The sequence below is a fragment of the Mobula birostris genome, chromosome 2 (genome assembly GCF_030028105.1).
Source record: "Mobula birostris isolate sMobBir1 chromosome 2, sMobBir1.hap1, whole genome shotgun sequence".
In the NCBI taxonomy this organism is placed as follows: domain Eukaryota; kingdom Metazoa; phylum Chordata; class Chondrichthyes; order Myliobatiformes; family Myliobatidae; genus Mobula; species Mobula birostris.
In genome coordinates this window covers 190,334,309-190,354,758 of record NC_092371.1, presented here as the reverse complement: position 1 = coordinate 190,354,758, position 20,450 = coordinate 190,334,309, and the positions used below count along the sequence as shown (strand labels likewise).

Sequence of the window (20,450 nt, the reverse complement as noted above, 5' to 3'; positions counted from 1 at the left end):
TCAATTAAATTATAATTGAATGTTGGATAATTGTAAACTTAACTATCAAATTTGCTGGAACATTCTCTTTCATTTGCTATAGATGCTAATTAGTGAAAGCAGTGTGCATAATATCAACAAAATTAGATTGTTAGTTGGATTAAGATTGCTCCTCAAAACTTGCATAGATTGTAGTGGAATTGGATTTGCTGAACATTTCTAGCATTTTTCATTCTTAATCCAAACTTCTAGCATCTTCTAACTTCTAGTAGTTTGCATTGTACACTGTTCATTTTTGGAGGTCACTTGATCACTATTTCTATCCCAAGAAAGCTTTCTTACTAAACTCTGATCACTTTTTTTTAGGTACATCTGTACACCTCGTTAAAGCAAATATTTAATTAGCCAATCACGTGGCAGCAATTCAATGCATAAAACTATGTAGACATGGTCAAGGGGTTCAGTTGTTCTTCAAACTAAACATCAGAATGGAGAAGAAATATGATCTAAATGACGTTGACTGTGAAATACTTGTTGGTGCCAGACAAGGTGGTTTTAGCACCTTAGAAACTTTCAATCTCCTGTGATTTTTCACGCACAGGAGTCCCCAGAGTTTACAGAGAACGGTGCAAAAACAAAAAGCGTCCAATGAGCGATAGTTCTGTGGGCAAAAACACCTTGTTAATAAGAGAGGTCAGAGGAGGATGGCCAGACTGATTCAACAGAAAGGTAACAATAACTCAAATGACCACAAGTTACAACAGTGGTATGTAGAAGAGCATCTGTCAATGCCCAACACTTCAATCCTTGAAGTGGATGGGTCATAGCAGCAGAAGACCACAAACATACATTCAGTGGCCACTTTATTAGCTGCCAGAGGTAGATGAAGTGTATTTACAAAAACCTCACCAATATGCTAGTTGCTTCAGTTTAATCCTCTTGCTTTTCTCTTTTTATTGCAGTTACTGCTCTATCCTCAGCATGAAATTATTTTTAAAGCCTTTCTGCATAGGCTGTGGATATGCAAGTTATTTAAATTTCTCAACCTTTACTTTATAGTCTGAACAACAAGAGAAGCGACATGAAGCTGAGAAGCAGCATCGTGAAGAGAGGAAACGGCTGAGGCGTTCAGCAGGACACCTTCGAGGCAAAGCATTGAAAAGGAAGCCATTCTTCTAAACAGCGTTGAATTTTCATTTTATTCCCCTCAAAGTAACTGAGTTCCAGGCATTTCCAAAACTGTATTCAAAGCACCACCGAAATAGAAAACAGCAACTAGAGATGTTTCCAATGACTGGGCAAGAATTTGTTCTATCTGCTACTTCAGAGTAGACAACTTGAAGGAACTTGTATGTGGGACTTCAGACATTTGTATTTTTGCATAACATTCTGTACTATACAGACTACTGTGTATATTTATCAGAGCAGGATTTTCTAACAAAAATACAGAATATTTGTCTAAGTTTGATTATTCAGCAGCGTGTGCTTTTCCCCTCTAAATCAGTATTTTCCACAAGCAAATGGTAATTGGTGTTTCATTGTTCAGCATTATTCTAACTTGTGTTTTTTGTGCTAGGAAAATAAATTTATATGTATAGAAATTCAGGAGCAACAAACAATCTTCTGGAGGACCCCAACAGGTGAAACAGCACCTTTGTGAGGAAAGGACTTTTCAATGGTAGCCTGTATAAAGAAAGGGCAAGTGATGAGAAAGGATTTTAAGGTGTTTGGTGAATTGTGGAGGACTGTTAAGACGTTCAGTGGGTTGTGCCAAATAGGGGAGGGGCAGACTAGAGTCAGGAGACATTGACAACTGAACGACAGATGGAGGCAAACACAGCGGGGGGGGGGCTGCAGATGGAGCAAGATGGGGAGAGCAATGTGTAAAGACTAGAGGCAGTTGTTGAAAGAAGATAAGCAGGAACACAAAGCCAGTGCTGGACTGGGTTAAGCAAGGGACTTAAGAATGGAAACCATTAAGTGAGATGTGATTGGCAGTTACAACTATATTGCAGAGTGGGTAAACTCTGTGTGTGTTAGCTGGGTGAATGGAGCTATAGGCAGGGCAAAGATGGGTGCAGGGGAAACTGGGTTGTTGAAGGAGCCACTTGAATGCTTTTTGTCCCTTTGTTATTGTTTCTCTATTAATTTCTACCTCTTGCCCTTAATGTCCTCTCCCTCTCCTGAAGTCTACAATCAGTTCCTTGATCTTGCTGACATTGAGTGAGAGAGTGTTGTTATGACACCACTCAGCCAAATTTTCAGACACCTGTATGCTGATTCATCACCACCTTTGATACAGCCCACGTTTTGTTCAAGGAAAGAGGGAGGCAGAAGAAAAGAAACTATAGGCCAGTTAGCCTGATCTCAGTGGTTGCAAAGACGTTGGAGTCGATTGTTAAGGATGTGGTTTTGGGGCACATGATAAATAGGCCTTAAGGAAAAATCATACCTGACTTCTGTTGGATTCTTTGAGGAAGTAACAAGCAGGATAGACAAAAGAGAATCAGTAGATGTGTGCCTGGACTTTCAGAAGGCCTTTGACAATGTGCCACACATAACGCTGCTAAACAAGATAAGAACTCGTGGTTTTACAGGAAAGATACTGGCACGGATAGCACATTGGCTGATTGACAGGAGTGAGAGTGGGAATAAAAGGAGCCTTATCTGATTGGCTGCCAGTGACTAGTTCTATAGAGGATGGATTTTTGGACCATTTCTTTTTCTTTTTAATGTTGTATGTCAATGATAGAGTTTATGGCATTGTTGCTAAGTTTGTGGACAATATGAAGATAGGTGTTGAGGAAGCATGGAGGCTGCAGAAGGACTTTTTCAGATTAGGAGAAAGGGCAAAGAAGTACCAAATGGAATACAGTGTTAGGATATGGTCATGCACTTTGATTGATGGAATAAAAGCATAAACCATTTTCTAAATGGAGAGAAAATACAAAAATCCAAAGTGCAAAGCTACTTGGAGTCCTCATGCAGGATTTCCTAAAGGCTTATTTGCAGGTTGACTTAGTCATGAGGAAGGCAAATGCAATATTAGCATTCGTTTCGTGGGAGCTAGAATGCAAAAGCAAAGATATAATTTTGAGACTTTATAAAGCACTGATGAGGCCTCACTTGGAGTATTGGGAGTAGCTTTGGGCCCCTTAAGAAAATATGTGCTGACATTGGCGAGGATTCAGAGGAAGTTCACGTGGATGATTCCTGGAATATGTTGATTGTTTAATGGCTCTGTGCCTGTACTCTCTAGAATTTAGAAGAATGAGGGGAGATCCCATTGAAACTGATTAAATGTTGAAAGGTCTAGATAGAGTGGATTGAAGAGGATTTTTCCTATGGTGGGGTGTCCAAGGCCAGTGGGCACAGCCTCAGAAAAGAGGGATATCCATTTGAAGATGAGTAATTCCTTTAGCCAGAGGGTGGTGAATCTGTGAAATTCTTTGCCACTGGCAGAGGTCATTGGGTATATTCAATGCGGAAGTTGATAGGTTCTTGATTAGCCAAGGTGTGAAAGGTTATGGGGAGGAGGATTGAGAATGGGGATTTAACAAACTATGGAACAGCCATGATTGATGGGCCAAATGGCCTAATTCTGCTCCTATGTCTAACAGTTGTACAAATTTCTTACACAGGACTTCGGAAATGAACTCTGAACTCCAACACCTCGAACTGTTATAGCATCATGTTAGCTCATACGCTGCCATGGCACCCATCTTTGAGGGGATAGAAACTTAAAGCAAAGTGAAATTTACATTAGATCAATTCAACACTAATCACAAATTCATGGATGACACCACTGTTGTTGGCAGAATCACAGATGGTGATGATGAAGCTGATAGATGTGCGGTAGGGGGTGAGCTGAATAAGTGATGTTGTAACAACAACCTTGTGCTCAATGTCAGCAAAACCAAGAAAGTGATTGGGCACTTTAGAAAAAGGAAGGCAAGTACCAAGTACCAGTCTTCATTGAAAGGTTTACAGTAAAATAGGGTGAGCAACTTCAAACTCTTGTTGTCAACATCTGAGGTTCCATCCTGGCCCAGCAATAGATTCAACCACAAAGAAGCAGCCCCAGCATCTCTACTTCATTAGAAGTTTGAGTAGTTTTAATATATCACTGAAGAAAGGGAGGCTAGATTATGAAAATAAACCGCAAAATATAAAAATGGAGAGTAAAAATTTTTGTAATTATATAACGTGGAAAAGGGTGGCTAAACTGAATGTGGGTCCCTTGGAGGATGAGGAGGGGGAATTGATATTGGGTAATGAGGAAACAGCAGAGGCTTTGAATGATTATTTTGTAATGGTGGAGGACATGTCTAACATACCAAGGAGAGATGTTATAGATGTGATGGGAGCTGAGGACCTCGATATAATAGCTTTCACTTAAAGAGATAGTGCTGAACAAACTTGTGGGTCTGAAGATAGGGAAGTCCCCTCGTCCTGATGGAATGCATCCCAGGGTATTGAAAGAAATGGCAGAAGTTATAGTAGATGCTTTGGTGATGATTTACCAAAATTCTCTGGACTCTGGGCAGATCCCAGCGGATTAGAAAACAGTGAATGAAATACGACTGTTCAAAACAGGATGTAGGCAAAAGGCAGGTAACTATGGGCCAGTTAGTTTAACATCTGTAGTTGGGAAAATGCTTGAAGCTATCATTAAAGAAGAAATAGCAAGGCATCTGGAAAGAAATGGATTCATCAGGCAGACGCATCATGGATTCATCAAAGGCAGGTCCTGTTTGACAAACTTACTGGAGTTCTTTGAAGATATAATGAGCGCAGTGGATAGAGGGGAACAGATGGACGTTATTTACTTGGATTTCCAGAAGGCATTCAATAAGGTACAGCATAAAAGACTTATTTATAAGATAAGGATGCATAAAGTTGGGGGTGATGTATTAGCATGGATAGAGGATTGGTTAACTAATAGAAAGCAGAGAGTTGGGATACATGGGTGTTACCCTGGTTGGCAATCAGTGCTGAGCGGTGTGCCGCTGGGGTCGGTACTGGACCTGCAACCTTTCACAATATATGTTAACAATCTGGAAGAGGGGACCAAGTGTAGTGTATCTAAGTTTGATGATACTAAATTGAGTGGAAAAGCAAATTTTACAGAAACTACAGAGAGTCTGCAGAGAGATATAGATAGGTTAGGTGAGTGGGCAAGGATTTGGCAGATGGTGTACAATGTTGGTAAATGCAAGGTTATCCACTTTGGAAGGAAAAATGAAAGAGCAGATTATTATTTAAATCATAAAAAAAATTCAGCATGCTGCTATGCAGAGGAACTTGTGCAGGAAGGTTATGTTGCAACTGTACAAGGTACTGGTGAGGCCGCACCTAGAGTACTGTGTGCATTTCTGGTCTCCTTACTTCAGGAAGGATGTACTGGCTTTGGAGGCTGTGCAGAGGTGGTCCACCAGGTTGATTCCAGAAATGAAGGAGTTAGACTATGAGGAGAGATTGAATCACCTGGGACTGTACTCGCTGGAATTCAGAAGAATGAGAGATCTTATAGAAACATATAAAATTATGAAAGGAACAGATAAAATAGCGGCAGAAAAATTGTTTCCACTGGTAGGTGAGACTAGAACTAGGGGGCATAGTCTCAAGATTCAGAGGAGTAGATTTAGGACACAGATGACGAGGAACCCAGAGAGTGGTGAATCTGTGGAAGTCTCTGCCTAATGAAGCAGTGGAGGCTACTGCAGTGAATATAATTAAGATGAGGTTGGATAGATTTTTGCATAGTAGGGGGATTAAAGGTTATGGGGCAAAGGCAGGTAGGTGGAGATGAGTCCATGGCTAGATCAGCCATGATCTTATTGAATGGTGGAGCAGGCTTGATGGGCCAGATAACAGGAATTCTGCAGATGCTGGAAATTCAAGCAACACACATCAAAGTTGCTGGTGAACGCAGCAGGCCAGGCAGCATCTCTAGGAAGAGGTACAGTGGACATTTCAGGCGGAGACCCTTCGTCAGGACTAACTGAAGGAAGAGTTAGTAAGAGATATGAAAGTTGGGAGGGGGAGGAGGAGATCCAAAATGATAGGAGAAGACAGGAGGGGGAGGGATGGAGCCAAGAGCTGGACAGGTGATTGGCAAAGGGGATATGAAAGGATCATGGGACAGGAGGTCCGGGGAGAAAGACAAGAGGGGGGGAACCCAGAGGATGGGCAAGGGGTATAGTCAGAGGGACAGGGAGAAAAAGGAGAGTGAGAGAAAGAATGTGTGTATAAAAATAAATAACGGATGGGGTACGAGGGGGAGGTGGGGCATTAGCGGAAGTTAGAGAAGTCGATGTTCATGCCATCAGGTTGGAGGCTACCCAGACGGAATATAAGGTGTTGTTCCTCCATCCTGAGTGTGGCTTCATCTTTACAGTAGAGGAGGCCGTGGATAGACATGTCAGAATGGGAATGGAATGTGGAATTAAAATGTGTGGCTACTGGGAGATCCTGCTTTCTCTGGCGGACAGAGCATATGTGGTCATCTGCTCTCTCACTCCATACTCCCGCCACCCCACTAGGAATAGGGTCCCCCTGGTCCTCACCTACCACCCCACCAGCCTCCGGGTCCAACATATTATTCTCCGTAACTTCCGCCACCTCCAACGGGATCCCACCACTAAGCACATATTTCCCTCCCCCCCCCCCGCTTTCCACAGGGATCGCTCCCTACGCGACTCCCTTCCATTCATCCCCCCCCCATCCCTCCCCACTGATCTCCCTCCTGGCATTTATCCTTGTAAGCGGAACAAGTGCTACACATGCCCTTACACTTCCTCCCTTACCACCATTCCGAGCCCCAGATAGTCCTTCCAGGTGAGGCGACACTTCACCTGTGAGTCGGCTGGGGTGATATACTGCGTCCGGTGCTCCCGATGTGGCCTTCTATATATTGGCGAGACCCAATGCAGACTGGGAGACTGCTTTGCTGAACACCTACGCTCTGTCTGCCAGAGAAAGCAGGATCTCCCAATGGCCACACATTTTAATTCCACATCCCATTCCCATTCTGACATGTCTATCCACGGCCTCCTCTACTGTAAAGATGAAGCCACACTCAGGTTGGAGGAACAACACCTTGTATTCCGCCTGGGTAGCCTCCAACCTGATGGCATGAACATCGACTTCTCTAACTTCTGCTAATGCCCCACTTCCCCCTCGTACCCATCGGTTATTTATTTTTATACACACACTGTTTCTCTCACTCCTTTTTCTCCCTCTGTCCCTCTGACTATACCCCTTGCCCATCCTCTGGGTTTCTTCCCCCCTCCCCCCATCTTTCTCCCCAGACCTCCTGTCCCATGATCCTCTCATATCCCCTTTGCCAATCACCTGTCCAGCTTTTAGCTCCATCCCTCCCCCTCCTGTCTTCTCCTATCATTTTGGATCTCCCACTCCCCCTCCCACTTTCATATCTCTTACTAACCCTTCCTTCAGTTAGTCCTGACGAAGGGTCTCGGCCTGAAACGTCGACTGTACCTCTTCCTAGAGATGCTGCCTGGCCTGCTGCGTTCACCAGCAACTTTGATGTGTATTGATGGGCCAGATGTTCTTATTATGTTCTAAGACCCCGACAAAGTTCTACAGATGGAAAGCATCTGACTGGTGTATCCAGGGCAACTCCAATGCACAGGAATCCAAGAGGGTATAGAAAGTGGTGGACTTGACCAGTTCTATCATGGATACAGCTCTCCTCATCATCAAGGACATTTACGAGAGGCAATGTCTCAGTGACTCCCATCATCAGGGACCCCTGTCAACCAAGCCATGCCCTCTTCTCGATACTGCTATCAGGAAAGAGGGAGAGGAGTTTGAAGTCCCATACCTCAAAGGATCAACGAAAGCTTCTTCCCCACTTTCTTCAGGTTCTTGAACTGGCCTGAAAATCCCTTACACTACTTTGGTCTCTATTTTGTTTTTCTCTCTTTCTCAGCTTGGACTAATGCCATTATGTTACTTTTTGTTGTGTAAATTATGTATAATTTATAATAATTTTAGTTTATGTTAACATATGTTTTTCATGATAGTAATGTGATGCTGCTGAAAAGTTATAACTTTCATATCATTTATACACTGGGAGGTTCAATAAGATTGTTATAACCAGAGGTGGGAATAAAGACAGGCTCCCACTACTTATTATATGCTCCCAATGGCATGTGCCTCAAATAGCCTCTGACAACCAAGTCCAGCTCTGACAACCACGTGCAACTCTGACAACTATGCCCCGTGGAACTATTTTGACTGACAGGAGAAGGGCCAAAGGCAGGTCACTGGCACCTTAAAACCAGTCACTTCGGGCCGATGGGATTTATTAGCCATGGCTGGCAGTTCATCTAGGAGAAAGAAAATTCTGATCTCAAACCTCCGCTGCCTTGTGGCTATACACACTCATGGGGTAGGCTTCAGAAGTAAACCTCAAGGGAAAAATTCAGAGCTGGTCTTTAACATTGAGTTCAATGCTGACTGGCAATTTGTGCGTCGCTGGTGCCGAACTGTATCAGTCTCTGCTGTTCCTTTGGGTTCATTGGATGCTTGGAGAGGGTGAGCTTGCTCTCTATATTGTACTGCCCAGGCCTGCACACCTAGACAGCAACATCCATGTTTGACCCTGACCAAGGAGGTCTTGGTATACATCTGGGTATGTATGCCAATGACAATAACCTTGAACTTCAGCATGCAAAAGAAGTAATTTGGATAGTAATGAACAAAGGATGTTTCACATCCAACAAAAAAAGACATAACTATACGGGCTCTCATAGGAGCACCTTTTCGGAGGAGGGAAACGGATCAAACTTGTTCATTGTAACGACAAACACACTCCTGTGGAGGAGATGTGGTGGATGCAGTTTGGTTGGGCTTCCATTCAAGGAAGAGGCCAAGAGGTATCAGGCCTTTCTGGTGACATGCAGAATTTAGATATCCTTCATCAAAATGATCTGGCCCAAAAACAGAAGAGTAGCATATTATGAATGTGTGTGGGAAGAGGGGTGAAAAAAGGATTCAAATAGGAAAAATTGTGAGTGTAAGAACAGACCCAAATACGGAGTCCAGAAGGCAAACTCTTCTTGTGAAGCATTGACACAACATAGCAGTGGATTGTGTGTGGGGATAGAATCTGGGAGGTAAAAGGCAGAAAAGGAAACATAGTCAGATGAGATGAATTTATTACTGAGTTAGGAAATAGTGATATTGGAATCAAAAAGGGACAAAGTATTAAGAGCCTTTGTGTTTTCCTCTGCTTGCATTGTAATCAGATCGCCAAATGACTCCTAATCAGCAACTTCAAAGACAAATTTGGGTTTAGATCAGTGAGTCTGGAGGGAATCAGAATCAGGTTTAATATCACTGACAATTGTCATGAAATTTGTTGTTATATGGCAGCAGTAAATTGCGATACATAATAAAAACTAAATTACAGTAGGTATATTGTATTTTAAAAGTTAAATCAAATAAGCAGTGGAAAAAGAGAAAAAAATGTAAGGTAGCGTTCATGGGTTCAACACCTATTCAGAAATCTGACAGCAGAGGGGAAAAAAGCTATTCATGAATTGTTGAGTGTGTGCCTTCAGTCTCCTGTACCACCTCTCTGATGGTAACAATGAGATGAGGGCATGATGGTAACAATGAAATGAGGACATGTCCTGGGTGATGGGGGTTGTTAATGATGGATGCCACCTTTTTTGAGGCATCTCTTCTTGAAGGTGTCCTAGATGCTGGGGAGGCTAGTGCTGACTGAGCTTAGTTTGATCCTGCGCAGTGGCTCCTCCATACCAGATGGTGATGCAGCCAGTTAGGATGATCTCCATGGAACATCTGTAGAAATTTGCGAATGTCATTGGTGACACACGAAATCTCTTCAAGCTCCTCATGAAATATAGCTGGTGTCGTGCCTTATTTGTAACTGCATCAATATGTTAGCTCCAGTATACATGCTCAGAGACGTTGACACCCAGAAACTTGAAATTGCTCACCCTTTCCACTTCTGATCCCCCGATGAGGACTGGTGAAGTCCACAATCAGTTCTTAGGTCTTATTGACATTGAGTGCAAGGTTGTTGCTGTGACACCACTCAGCTACCCGATCTATCTCGCTCCTGTATGCCTGAGCAGAATGAGAGGAGTTGCGGTATTGAGGCAGTCCATATCACACTATCTGTTTCCAGTGAAAGAGAGCTGAAGGAGGAATCCAGGTAGAATTTTCAAGGTGATAGGAGGAGAAGACCTGGTGAAAGAATCTTGGCCAAAAACCATGGCTCAGAGGTGGAGCCAAAAGAAGCAGAGTTTCATCTTCATGAGGATATATTTAGTAAGGTATTTCTCCTCTATCCACGATCTGTTGGCAATCATTTTGTTTGATAGATCTGACCGTTTTTTTTAAAAAGAAAATCTAGAAGAATTAACCTTGTATGAGTCATCATTTGTAAAGAGGACATGATTGGACACCTCATTGCTATGTTCTGGTTGGGTCCAGATGGTACTTCCACCTTGATCACAATTTTTGATTCTGCAGTAACTTTGAAGTAATAAAACTCCCTAAGGTTTTTATAGTGATATTGTATGACAAAGTTTGACTTTAAGCTACATAAGAGATTAAGGTACAGCAGCTGACCAACATCTTATTCAAAAAGAGAGGTTATGTACTATGTTAGTGGAGGAAAAGCACTTAATAGTATGCGGATATCATGAGCATGGACCTTGGCTGCTGATGGTGTAGCAGCTATTGATAGAATGATCAAGTATGGGGATGTTTACATTATACATTCTTTTGGACTATTGCTGAGTCTAGTTATTGTTTTAAATGCTTTAAGCAATTCGTTGAGAGATTTGGGTTTTGCCATGTGGGAATCCCTCCTGTAGCTGCTTCAGTCTCTCAGTCCTTGAAACAAACTGAAACATAAGACCATAAGACATAGGAGCAGAAATAGGCCATTTGGCTAATCGAGTCTGCTCTGCCATTTAATCATGGCTGATCCTTTTTTCTCCTCCTCAACCCCATTTACCTGGCCTTCCCCCCACAACCTTTGATGCCATGTCCAATCAAGAACCTATCAATCTCTGCCTTAAATACACCTAACAACCTGGCCTCCACAGCTGCACATGCAACAAATTCCACAAAGTCACCACCCTCTGGCTAAAGAAATTTCTCCACATCTCTGTTTTGAATGGATGCCCATCTATTCTGAACCTGTGCCCTCTTGTCCTAGACTCTCCCACCATGGGAAACATCCTTTCCACATCTACTCTGTCTAATCCTTTCAACATTCGAAAGGTTTCACTGAGATCCCCCCGCCCCATCCTTCTAAATTCCAGCGAGTACAGACCCAGAGCCATCAAACATTCCTTGTATGATAACCCTTTCATTCCTGGAATCATCCTTGTGCACCTCCTCTGGACCCTCTCCAATGCCAGCACATATCCACTAAGATGAGGAGCCCAAAATGTACACAATACTCAAGGTGAGGCCTCGCCAGTGCCTTATAAAGCCTCAGCATCACATTCCTGCTCTTGTATTCTAGACCTCTTGAAATGAATTCTAACATTGCATTTGCCTTCCTCACCACGGGCTCAACCTGCAAGTTAACCTTTAAGGTGTTCTGCACAAGGACTCCCGAGTTCCTTTTGCACCTTTGATTTTTGGATTTTCTCCCCATTTAGAAAATAGTCTGCACATTTATTTCTATTACCAAAGTGCATAACCATGTATTTTTCAACATTATATTTCATTTGCCACTTTCTTGCATATTCTCCTAATCTAAATCCTTCTGCATCTGACCTGTTTCCTCAACACTACCTGCCCCTCCACCAATCTTCGTATCATCTGCAAACTTGGCAACAAAGCTATCTATTTAATCATCTAAATAATTTATATACAGCATAAAAAGAAGTGGTCCCAACACCGACCTCTGCAGAACACCATTAGTCACTGACAGCCAACCAGACAAGGATCCTTTTATTCCCACTCGTTGTCTCCTACCAATCAGCCAATGCTCTAACCGTCTTAGTAACTTTCCTGTAATACCATGGGCTCATAACTTAGTAAGCAGCCTCGTGTGGCACCTTGTCAAAGGCCTTCTGAAAGTCCAAATATACAACATCCACTGCATCCCCTTTATCTATCCCACTTGTAATCTCCTCAAAGAATTCCAACAGGTTCATCAGGCAGGATTTTCTCTTAAGGAAGCCATGCTGACTTTGTACTATCTTGTCCTGTGTCATCAAGTACTCCATCTCCTCATCCTTAACAATTGACTCTAACATCTTCCCAACCATTGAGGTCAAGCTAACTGGCCTATAATTTCCTTTCTGCTGCCTTCCTCCTTTCTTAAAGAGTGGAGTGATATTTGTAATTTTCCAGTCCTCTGGCACCAGACCAGAGTACAATGATTTTTGAAAGATCATTTCTAATACCTCCACAATCTCTAGCGCTACTCCTTTGAGAACCCTAGGGTACAGTTCATCTGATCCGGGTGATTTATGTACCTTTAGGTCTTTCAGCCTTTTGAGCACCTTCTCTCTTGTAATAGTAACTGCACCCACTTCCTTCACGCACTACAACATCAGGCACACTGCTAGTATCTTCCACAGTGAAGACTGATGCAAAACACTCATTTAGTTCATCTGTCATCTCCTTGTCCCCAGTTATTATTTCTCCTTCCTCATTTTCTAGCAGTCCTATATCCAGTCTCATCTCTTTTTTTAAATTTTTACATACTTGAAAAAGCTTTTGCTATCCACTTTGATATTATTTCATATTTCATCTTCTCCATTCTAATAATTCTTTTAGTTGCTCTCTGTAGGTTTTTAAAAACTTCCCAATCCTCTATCTTCCCACTAATTTTTGCTTTGTTGTATTCCCTCTCTTTTGTTTTTACATTAGCTTTGACTTCCCTCATCAGCCACGGTTGTACTATTTTACCTTTCGAGTATTTCTTCACTTTTGGAATACGTATGTCCTGCATCTTCCTCATTTTCCCCAGAAACATGGTCAATCAGTGGAGAGACAAACCTGATGCAGGGTTCTGAAGTCAGTATACCATGCATGTATGGAGTATGAGAAGGTGCAGCCTCTATTTGAGTATCTGAAGGGGCTGCTCTTCAGGTTCTGCCTGCACTTTAGCTCCAGCTTCCTGACTGGGTTTAGAAGTGAGTGGCTCAGTGGGAGGTTTTCTGGTTACTTCGCTCTTGGGCTGGGCCAAGGTGGTTATTCATGGGTCTGGTCAGCAGGTAGTCGCGGGTTCTGCCCGAGCTCATTGCTTTCTACTCTTCTAGGGTTCTGTTTATGCCCATGTGTCCCTGGCGAAGGAGCATGTGGTATCCACTGTTACGGGGTGAATTTCCAGGACCATGAATTTCAGGGCCTCCAGTTCATTCAGGGTAAAGATGACTATGTTATAATTTGAAACCGTTGACAGTAAACAGTGTGAATCATGGAATGCTGCAGATCTGTAATGACGTGATACTGTAACTAATGAATAAACCTCCTCTGGGAAAGGAAAAAATGTGATGTAGGTATTCAACCTGAAATATTAACAATTTCCCAATTTCTTCCCCCTCCCCCCACCCTGTTTCTGCTTGATCTGTTGAACTCCTTCAGCAGATTGCTTGTTACTGATCAATCAGTGGATTCTATACTTTCAGTGGTAAATGCAGACTGCCTTTATCATGCCCAGAAAATTGCTCCCAGTCAATGCTCCTAGACCAAAGTGTGTAGGATTCCATTTTAAGATTCCTAGAAATAATCAACTCGTAATGTAATCAGCAATTAGCCTCCCAGATTGCAGGCTAAAACCTTACGTTTAAATGAGAACGTTTTAGCACCATAGTACTGTGAGGGGATCCAGGAGTGCCCCTATTAACTGTCTGAAGAGAGACAGAGAGAGTCATTTATCATTGATGGTTTGTTTGGAAAAGAGAGAGAGACGAAGATTGACGGTTGGACTGTCAGGGGAGTTATCTTTGGAGATAAAAACTGAGCAGCTCGAAGGTTGCTATGGTGACCAACAGGACATTATTGATGTTACTTCCAAGGACTTGTTGCCTGCTAGCATTCCTTTACAGACAAAGGAAGGAGGGACTCTTTGAATGACAGATGATGCTCAGCCTGGTGAGATAAATAGGTGGTCAGATGGTACAGACCTCAGACACATGATCTGGACACTGAGTGAGCATTGTTGTGCCCGTAGGGAAAGTGGGTTTTGGAGGATCGATCAGGGGGATTGATCCAAGTGCTCTGCCAGTGAAAATTCAAAGGCAAGACCGGTGGGGAGTTGTCCATGTGTCTGACCCTGGCCTGGGTAGACAGCTCAACCACACCGAAGTACGGTCCCCTTTGTTGTTAAGTCACAGTCGGTGACTTGTGAAGGATTTCGGAGGACGACGAGAAGATCAACAGCAACAGCTCACCTGAAGACTCCTTTTTCTTTCTTTCTTTCTCTCTCTCTCTGTCTCTCTCTCTCTCTCTCTGTCTCTCTTCCCCCTTCCCTCCCTCCCCATCGCTATTCAACGGAATTCCACGCACTGAACTTTACTCAACATCGTAAGAATGTATCTTTTTACCCCTAGACTGAAAGAAGCTTGGTTTTTTCATACATATTTTTCCACACTTACTGATTTATATATATATAATTCTTGCTAACCTGTTTGATTTATCTTCAATTAGTTTATTGTATTGCAGGGTTATTAATAAATATTAATAGTTTATAGTAATACTAGACTCCAAAGTGGTTTCTATTTCTGCCGGTTTCTTTATTCCCGTCACGGGGTACATGACAGTACCTACAAAGCTTGCCCAAAATAACTCATTCCTGGAGCAACTATGCTTTGAAATGTTTTGTTTTGCCTCCTCGTTCAGAAAATTTGCTCTGCAAATTCTGCAACTTTGGTTGGGAAAGCTATGGGTCCTTCACTTTTAATTGTAATAAATGATCTTTATTTAAAGTTAATTTAGACTCTAAACAATTCATCTGAAACTTGTGATCTAAAAACAAATGACTTACTGCAACTTACCCTGGAGTTATTTGCACCTCTGTTTGGTAATTAGCCTTTGGCATTTTGTCTGATGTTTTATGACCTTTGTATTTTAACTACCCTAAAGATCTCATCATTACAGGATCCTGTTAAAACTATTTTAGTAAAAAATACTGCATGAACTATTTCCGGTAAGCTTGACAGTTCACAGAAGGTCATGAAAATGAGACTGTATTTATGAAATGAGAACAAACTGAAATCTGAGACAGCAAATATTCACTTGTTGATGCTGAGGATTATACATTCTACAACATAATTAGTGCAGTACAAAGTGTATTTAAATGAAGGACTCCAATGGGAGATCATTTCAGGTCATGCACAGAAGCCCTTTGTAAAATTGTTCTTGTAGCAACATGACACTAAAATTGAATCTTTTCAAAAGGCATTTTCTCCAGGCACTCTCTCAGACATAAAGTCAACCATCCAATCTCAATCTACATTTCAGTATAGACTATATTCATTTCAGATTTCTTTGTGTATATAGTGCACTATATCGGCTTCAAACGATGTGCAAAGATGATGTACTCCACTTGGAGCCGTGTGTTTTATTACAAATACAAGGGACACCAACAAAATAGCAGTGCCATGATGAGGCCATGCTTCGGTTGGAGGAGCAACACCTCGTATTTCTTCTGGGTATCCTCCAACCTGATGGCACGAGACCTGATTTTTTGAACTTCTGTAATTGCACCCCCTTTCACCATTACCCCACTCTGGTTTCCCTTTCTCACCTTATCTCCTGACCTATCCATCACCTCCCTCTGGTGCTCCTCCTCCTTCCCTTTCTTCCATGGCCTCTACCCTCTCCTTTCAGGTTCTGCCTTCACCAGTCCTTTATCTCTTTCACCAATCAAATTCCAAGCTCTTTACTTCACCCCTCCCCTCCCAGTTTTACCTATCACCTACCACCTTGTACTTCTTCCTCCCTTCCCCCCCCCCCCCACCTTCTTGCTCTGACTTGTTTTTTTTCCCAGTCCTGATGAAGGGTCTTGGCCCAAAATGTTAACTGTTTACTCTTTTCCTTAGATACTGCCTGGCCTGCTGAGTTCCTCCAGAATTTTGTGTGTGTTGCTTGGATTTCAAGCATCTGCAGATATTCTTGTGTTTGTTCTTCTTGAAGGTAATTATTCAGCTGCACACTGAGCACTTTCATTGGCTGCATTAGTACTCTCTAGCTCACATAGAGAGGTCATGTGGCTGAGGTACTGAAGAGCATTGGGTTGAGGGAGCAGGCAGAGGGGTTGTATAAAATACTTCTGGATAGGAGTGGAGAAAATTTATAATTACAATCACTAAAATGACTCCAATATATGATCAACGGTTGATGTACGAGCTGGTGCTACTGCTGCTTCATGGCTCTCTGATCTTGTATGTTGTGTACACACTCTCCCAATACGTGTTTCTTGTAGGTGATCCAATTTCCTCCAACATCCCAAAGATGCAGTGATAGGTTAATTGGCAACTCTAACTTACAACTACTGTAAGTGGGTGTCAGTGGATTCAGAGTGGCGTTGTTGGGTATGTGGGAGAGACTAGCCTGCAGGAGACAGGACATGCTGGGAACATGCACTTAATGAGGCAAATGGCTTCCTCCTGTGTCATTAGCAAATATGATTCAGAGTGGCTTTGTTGGGGGAGAGTTGTGCTTGATGAGACTTCCAGAGTTTTTTGAAGAGGTAACGAAAAGGGTAGGTGAGGGTGGTGCCTTCGACAATGCCCTTGAAGAAGTAGGTTGCTCTTGAAGATTATCTTAAACATACCAGTTTTTATCTTTCACTAATGAGAGTTCCACATTCAATCCCTTCAGCCCATTTGTCATGCAGATCTCTATAAAAGTGACCAGTAATTCTTTAGGACAGGTGTCGGACCTTTTGTATTCTTTAAATCAGAGGTGCTATGCCTGTGTTAGAAGCATATGAGAATTTGGTTCTGAAGTAAAAAAAATAGACATTGTAGAAAATTGAAGCAAAAACAGAAAATGCCAGAAATACTCTGTAGCTCTATATCTATAGACGCTGCCCGAACTACAGATGATAGGTTGTCAAATTGAAACTTTAACTTTTTTTTCGTTTGTTATCCCTCCAGAAAAGTGATGCCTTGGGTAATTGTTACTTAGCAGCCTAACTGACCGTAGAAGACTCTATCAAAGCCTTTTTAAATAATTCTTCACCTCTGTGTGAAGCTGGGAGGATCTGAAGGTTCTTTCTGGCTCTTCATCACTCCTAATATTCCTGCATGACCATTCTTGATCTCCTTACTTCCCTTTCCAGGATCCAAGAGACCTGCCAGCAAGGTAGTAATCCAGCGTTCACTTTTCATGTTACTGACAAGTAAGTAAGGAAAGCATAGTAGGAGCCTGCAGCTCAGCAGTCTGAATATAGCAAGCTCTAGGCCAAGCTTGTTTAGGTCCTGGGCCAACTGCAGTGGTGTAACAACCATTGCTTCTCATTGTTGGCATTCAGTGTTACTCCAGAGGAGTGTTCAGTGAACTCCAAAAGGTGCCTAATGTGTCTTGGTGAGTAATACAATCTGTAAACCTATTTGTGTTTGATGTAAATATTTATGTTGTCAAAGTGCCCCTGTGTTATGCCCATTTTCCGAGAATTCACCATGTCATTTCCAGGGGACAAACTCTAAAAGTTCTTTCCATGACAGATTGAATCAAATAGATCCAGGTACTGAACAAGTAAATAAACTGCTGGAGGATCTCAGCCGGTTGAACAGCATTGGTGGGGGGAAAGGAATTGTCCAATGTTTTGTGTTAACCGGACTCCAGTTCCTTGCTCCCACCACATCTCCCCATCACTGCCACCCCACCCCCACACACAGATGCTGCTTAACCTAATGAGTTCCTCCAGCAGATTGTTGTTTCTCCAGATCTCAGCATCTGCAGTCTTTGTTAGAGGTCAGTATTGCACGAAGCATCTAGGAGTAAAGCTAGTGAAATAGTAAAACTAAAATGAGAGAAACAAAGAAAGGATGTCAAATATATTAGCATCCAATTGTTAAAGCTGTAAACGTTTGCAATAGTCTCTAACCTTTAGGTACATTTCAAAATATTTTAAAATACTTTTTATCAATATCTTTTATCAATGTCACTTAAATCCAAATAATTCAAATCATCAAAGAAAATCAAAATCATTTTACTTTCCAGCAAGCTTTGCAATCCCTGCTGAAGTCAAAAGGGGAGTAAGTCTGTAGATATTGGAATATAAAATATTGAAGAGCACAAAAGTGAAGAGGAAATATAAAAGGCTTTTGAATCTTTGAATGTAGATAAATCTCTAGGTCGAGGTGATATGTATCCTAAGACAAAGGAGTAAACAACTTTTTTTTTCTCTGATCAGTATTTTCCAGTTTGGATCTGGGACTGGAGGGCTAGTGGACTGCTAACTTTGTTTAAAAAGAGATGACGGAGTTGCTGGATAATTATAACGTAAGAAATAGGAGCAGGAGTAGGCCATCCGGCCCATCGAGCCTGCCCCGCCATTCAATAAGATCATTGGCTGATCTGTCTGTAAACTCAGCTCCATCTACCTGCCTTTTCCACATAACCCTTAATTCCCCAACTATGTAAAAACCTATCTAACTGTATCTTAAATATATTTGGTGAAGAAGCTGCAACTGCTTCCCTGGCCAGAGAATCACCAAGATTTTCATGGAATTATTCAAAAATAATTTTTAAGTGATACCAGTCTTCATTCATAACTTACTGCCTGTTACATCACTGCCGTGTAGTGCAGCAATGAAAATTCTTCTATCTTGGGTGGTGTTCAGGGCTTCCTTCATCGTGTCAGCAGCTTCCTCTCAGTTTGCTGTACTGTCAGTCATGCAAGTCCTGGGTGGAGAATCGGGGATACTGTCACACTCAGATGTAGAAGGACTCTTCATTACGCTTTCCGTAACAGTTTTGTTCGAACAGTCAGGGTTGTTAGCCCTGAGCTGAACCCTCGAACCTGGAAGACCAGGGGTCTGTCTTCTACTCTTTGACCTGTTTGGCATGGGTGACCCTACCATGAGCCAAAACATAAAGCCCTGAGTCCAGCCGACACATCTCTCCAGGTCACTGAGGCACACAAGCCTCCACACCGTGACAAGGTTGTGGTCCTCTTGGAGGATCTTAATGTATAACGGGAGGGATTAAACAAGGGAATTCAGTGTGTATTTGTTGAAGAAAGAATTGTCTTTGCTATATAATTGATGTTTTTGAGGGGCTTAAGTGTTTCTAACGGTTTCCTAAAAATGTTTACGGTACCCATTGTGCCCCCCCACATCCCAGACTAATAATCTTAATTTACTTCCCGATTATTTCTTTTCTGTGGTTTAAAACTCAGTGATGTACAGTCTGTAGGTGTTGTTCTTCCTATGGTTTTGTGTAGGCCTCACAACGGAACATGGTTTGCAGTTCACCTGTTATGGGAACCAGCATGGTCAAGCAGTTTTCTAGCTCCTGAAGTCTTAAACCACAAAACTATAAAAATGTAGGAGCAGAATTAGGCAATTTGGCCCATTGAGTCTGTTCATTATGGCTGATCCAATTTTCCTGTCAGCCCCAATCTTCTGCCTTCTCCCTGTAACCTTCATGACATGACCAATCCAGAATCTATCAATCACTCCCTTAAATACACATTCAGACTTGGCCTTTACAGCTGCCTGTGGCAATGAAATCCACAGATTTGCCACTCTCTAGCTAAAGAAATTCCTCCTCATCTCCGTTGTAAAAGGACATCCCTCTATTCTGAGGCCGTGTCCTCTGGTCCTAGACTATCCCACCATCGGAAACAACCTCTCCACATCCACTCTCTCAAGGCCTTTCACTATTCAATAGGTTTCAATGAGATCACCCGTCATTCTTCTGATTTCTAGTGAATACTGGCCCAGAGCCATCAAACACTCTTCATATGACAAGTCATTCAATCCTGGAAGCATTTTTGTGAACCTCCTTTGAACACTCTCCAGTTTCAGCACATCCTCTCTAAGATGAGCAGCCCAAAACTGCTAACAATACTCCAAGTGAGGCCTCATCAGTGCTTTATAAAGTCTTAAAATTATATCCTTGCTTTTATATTCTAGTACTCCTGAAATGAATGCCAACATTGCATTTGCCTTCCTCACCACAGACTTAACCTGTACTGTGGAAGACATCCTGCCTTGTCCCTGTGCCAAAGACACCGCGCCCAGTGGCCTCAATGACTACAGACCGGTGGCATTGACCTCCCACATCATGAAGACCCTGGAGAGACTTGTTCTGGAGCTGCTCCGGCCTATGGTCAGGCCACACTTAGATCCCCTCCAGTTCGCCTACCAGCCCCGATGAGTTGAGGATGCATTGTCTACCTGCTGAACCGTGTCTATGCCCACCTGGACAAGCCAGCGAGCACTGTGAGGGTCATGTTTTTTGACTTCTCCAGTGTGTTCAAC

General features: G+C 42.5%; 2 protein-coding genes across 5 annotated transcripts in view; one reads left to right on the top strand and one right to left on the bottom strand.

Annotated features, from left to right (window-relative positions):
* The window catches only part of nol10 (nucleolar protein 10), a 123,918-nt gene extending 118,036 nt beyond the window's left edge, over positions 1-5,882 (top strand). The window contains exon 21 of the mRNA XM_072251227.1: positions 1,039-5,882. Within this exon, the coding sequence (XP_072107328.1) occupies positions 1,039-1,158 (120 nt within the window). The 3' untranslated portion in view covers positions 1,159-5,882. The remainder of the gene's footprint in view (positions 1-1,038) is intronic.
* Positions 1-20,450, bottom strand: part of LOC140193981 (hippocalcin-like protein 1) — an 82,538-nt gene that overhangs the window by 9,705 nt on the left and 52,383 nt on the right. The window lies entirely within an intron of this gene.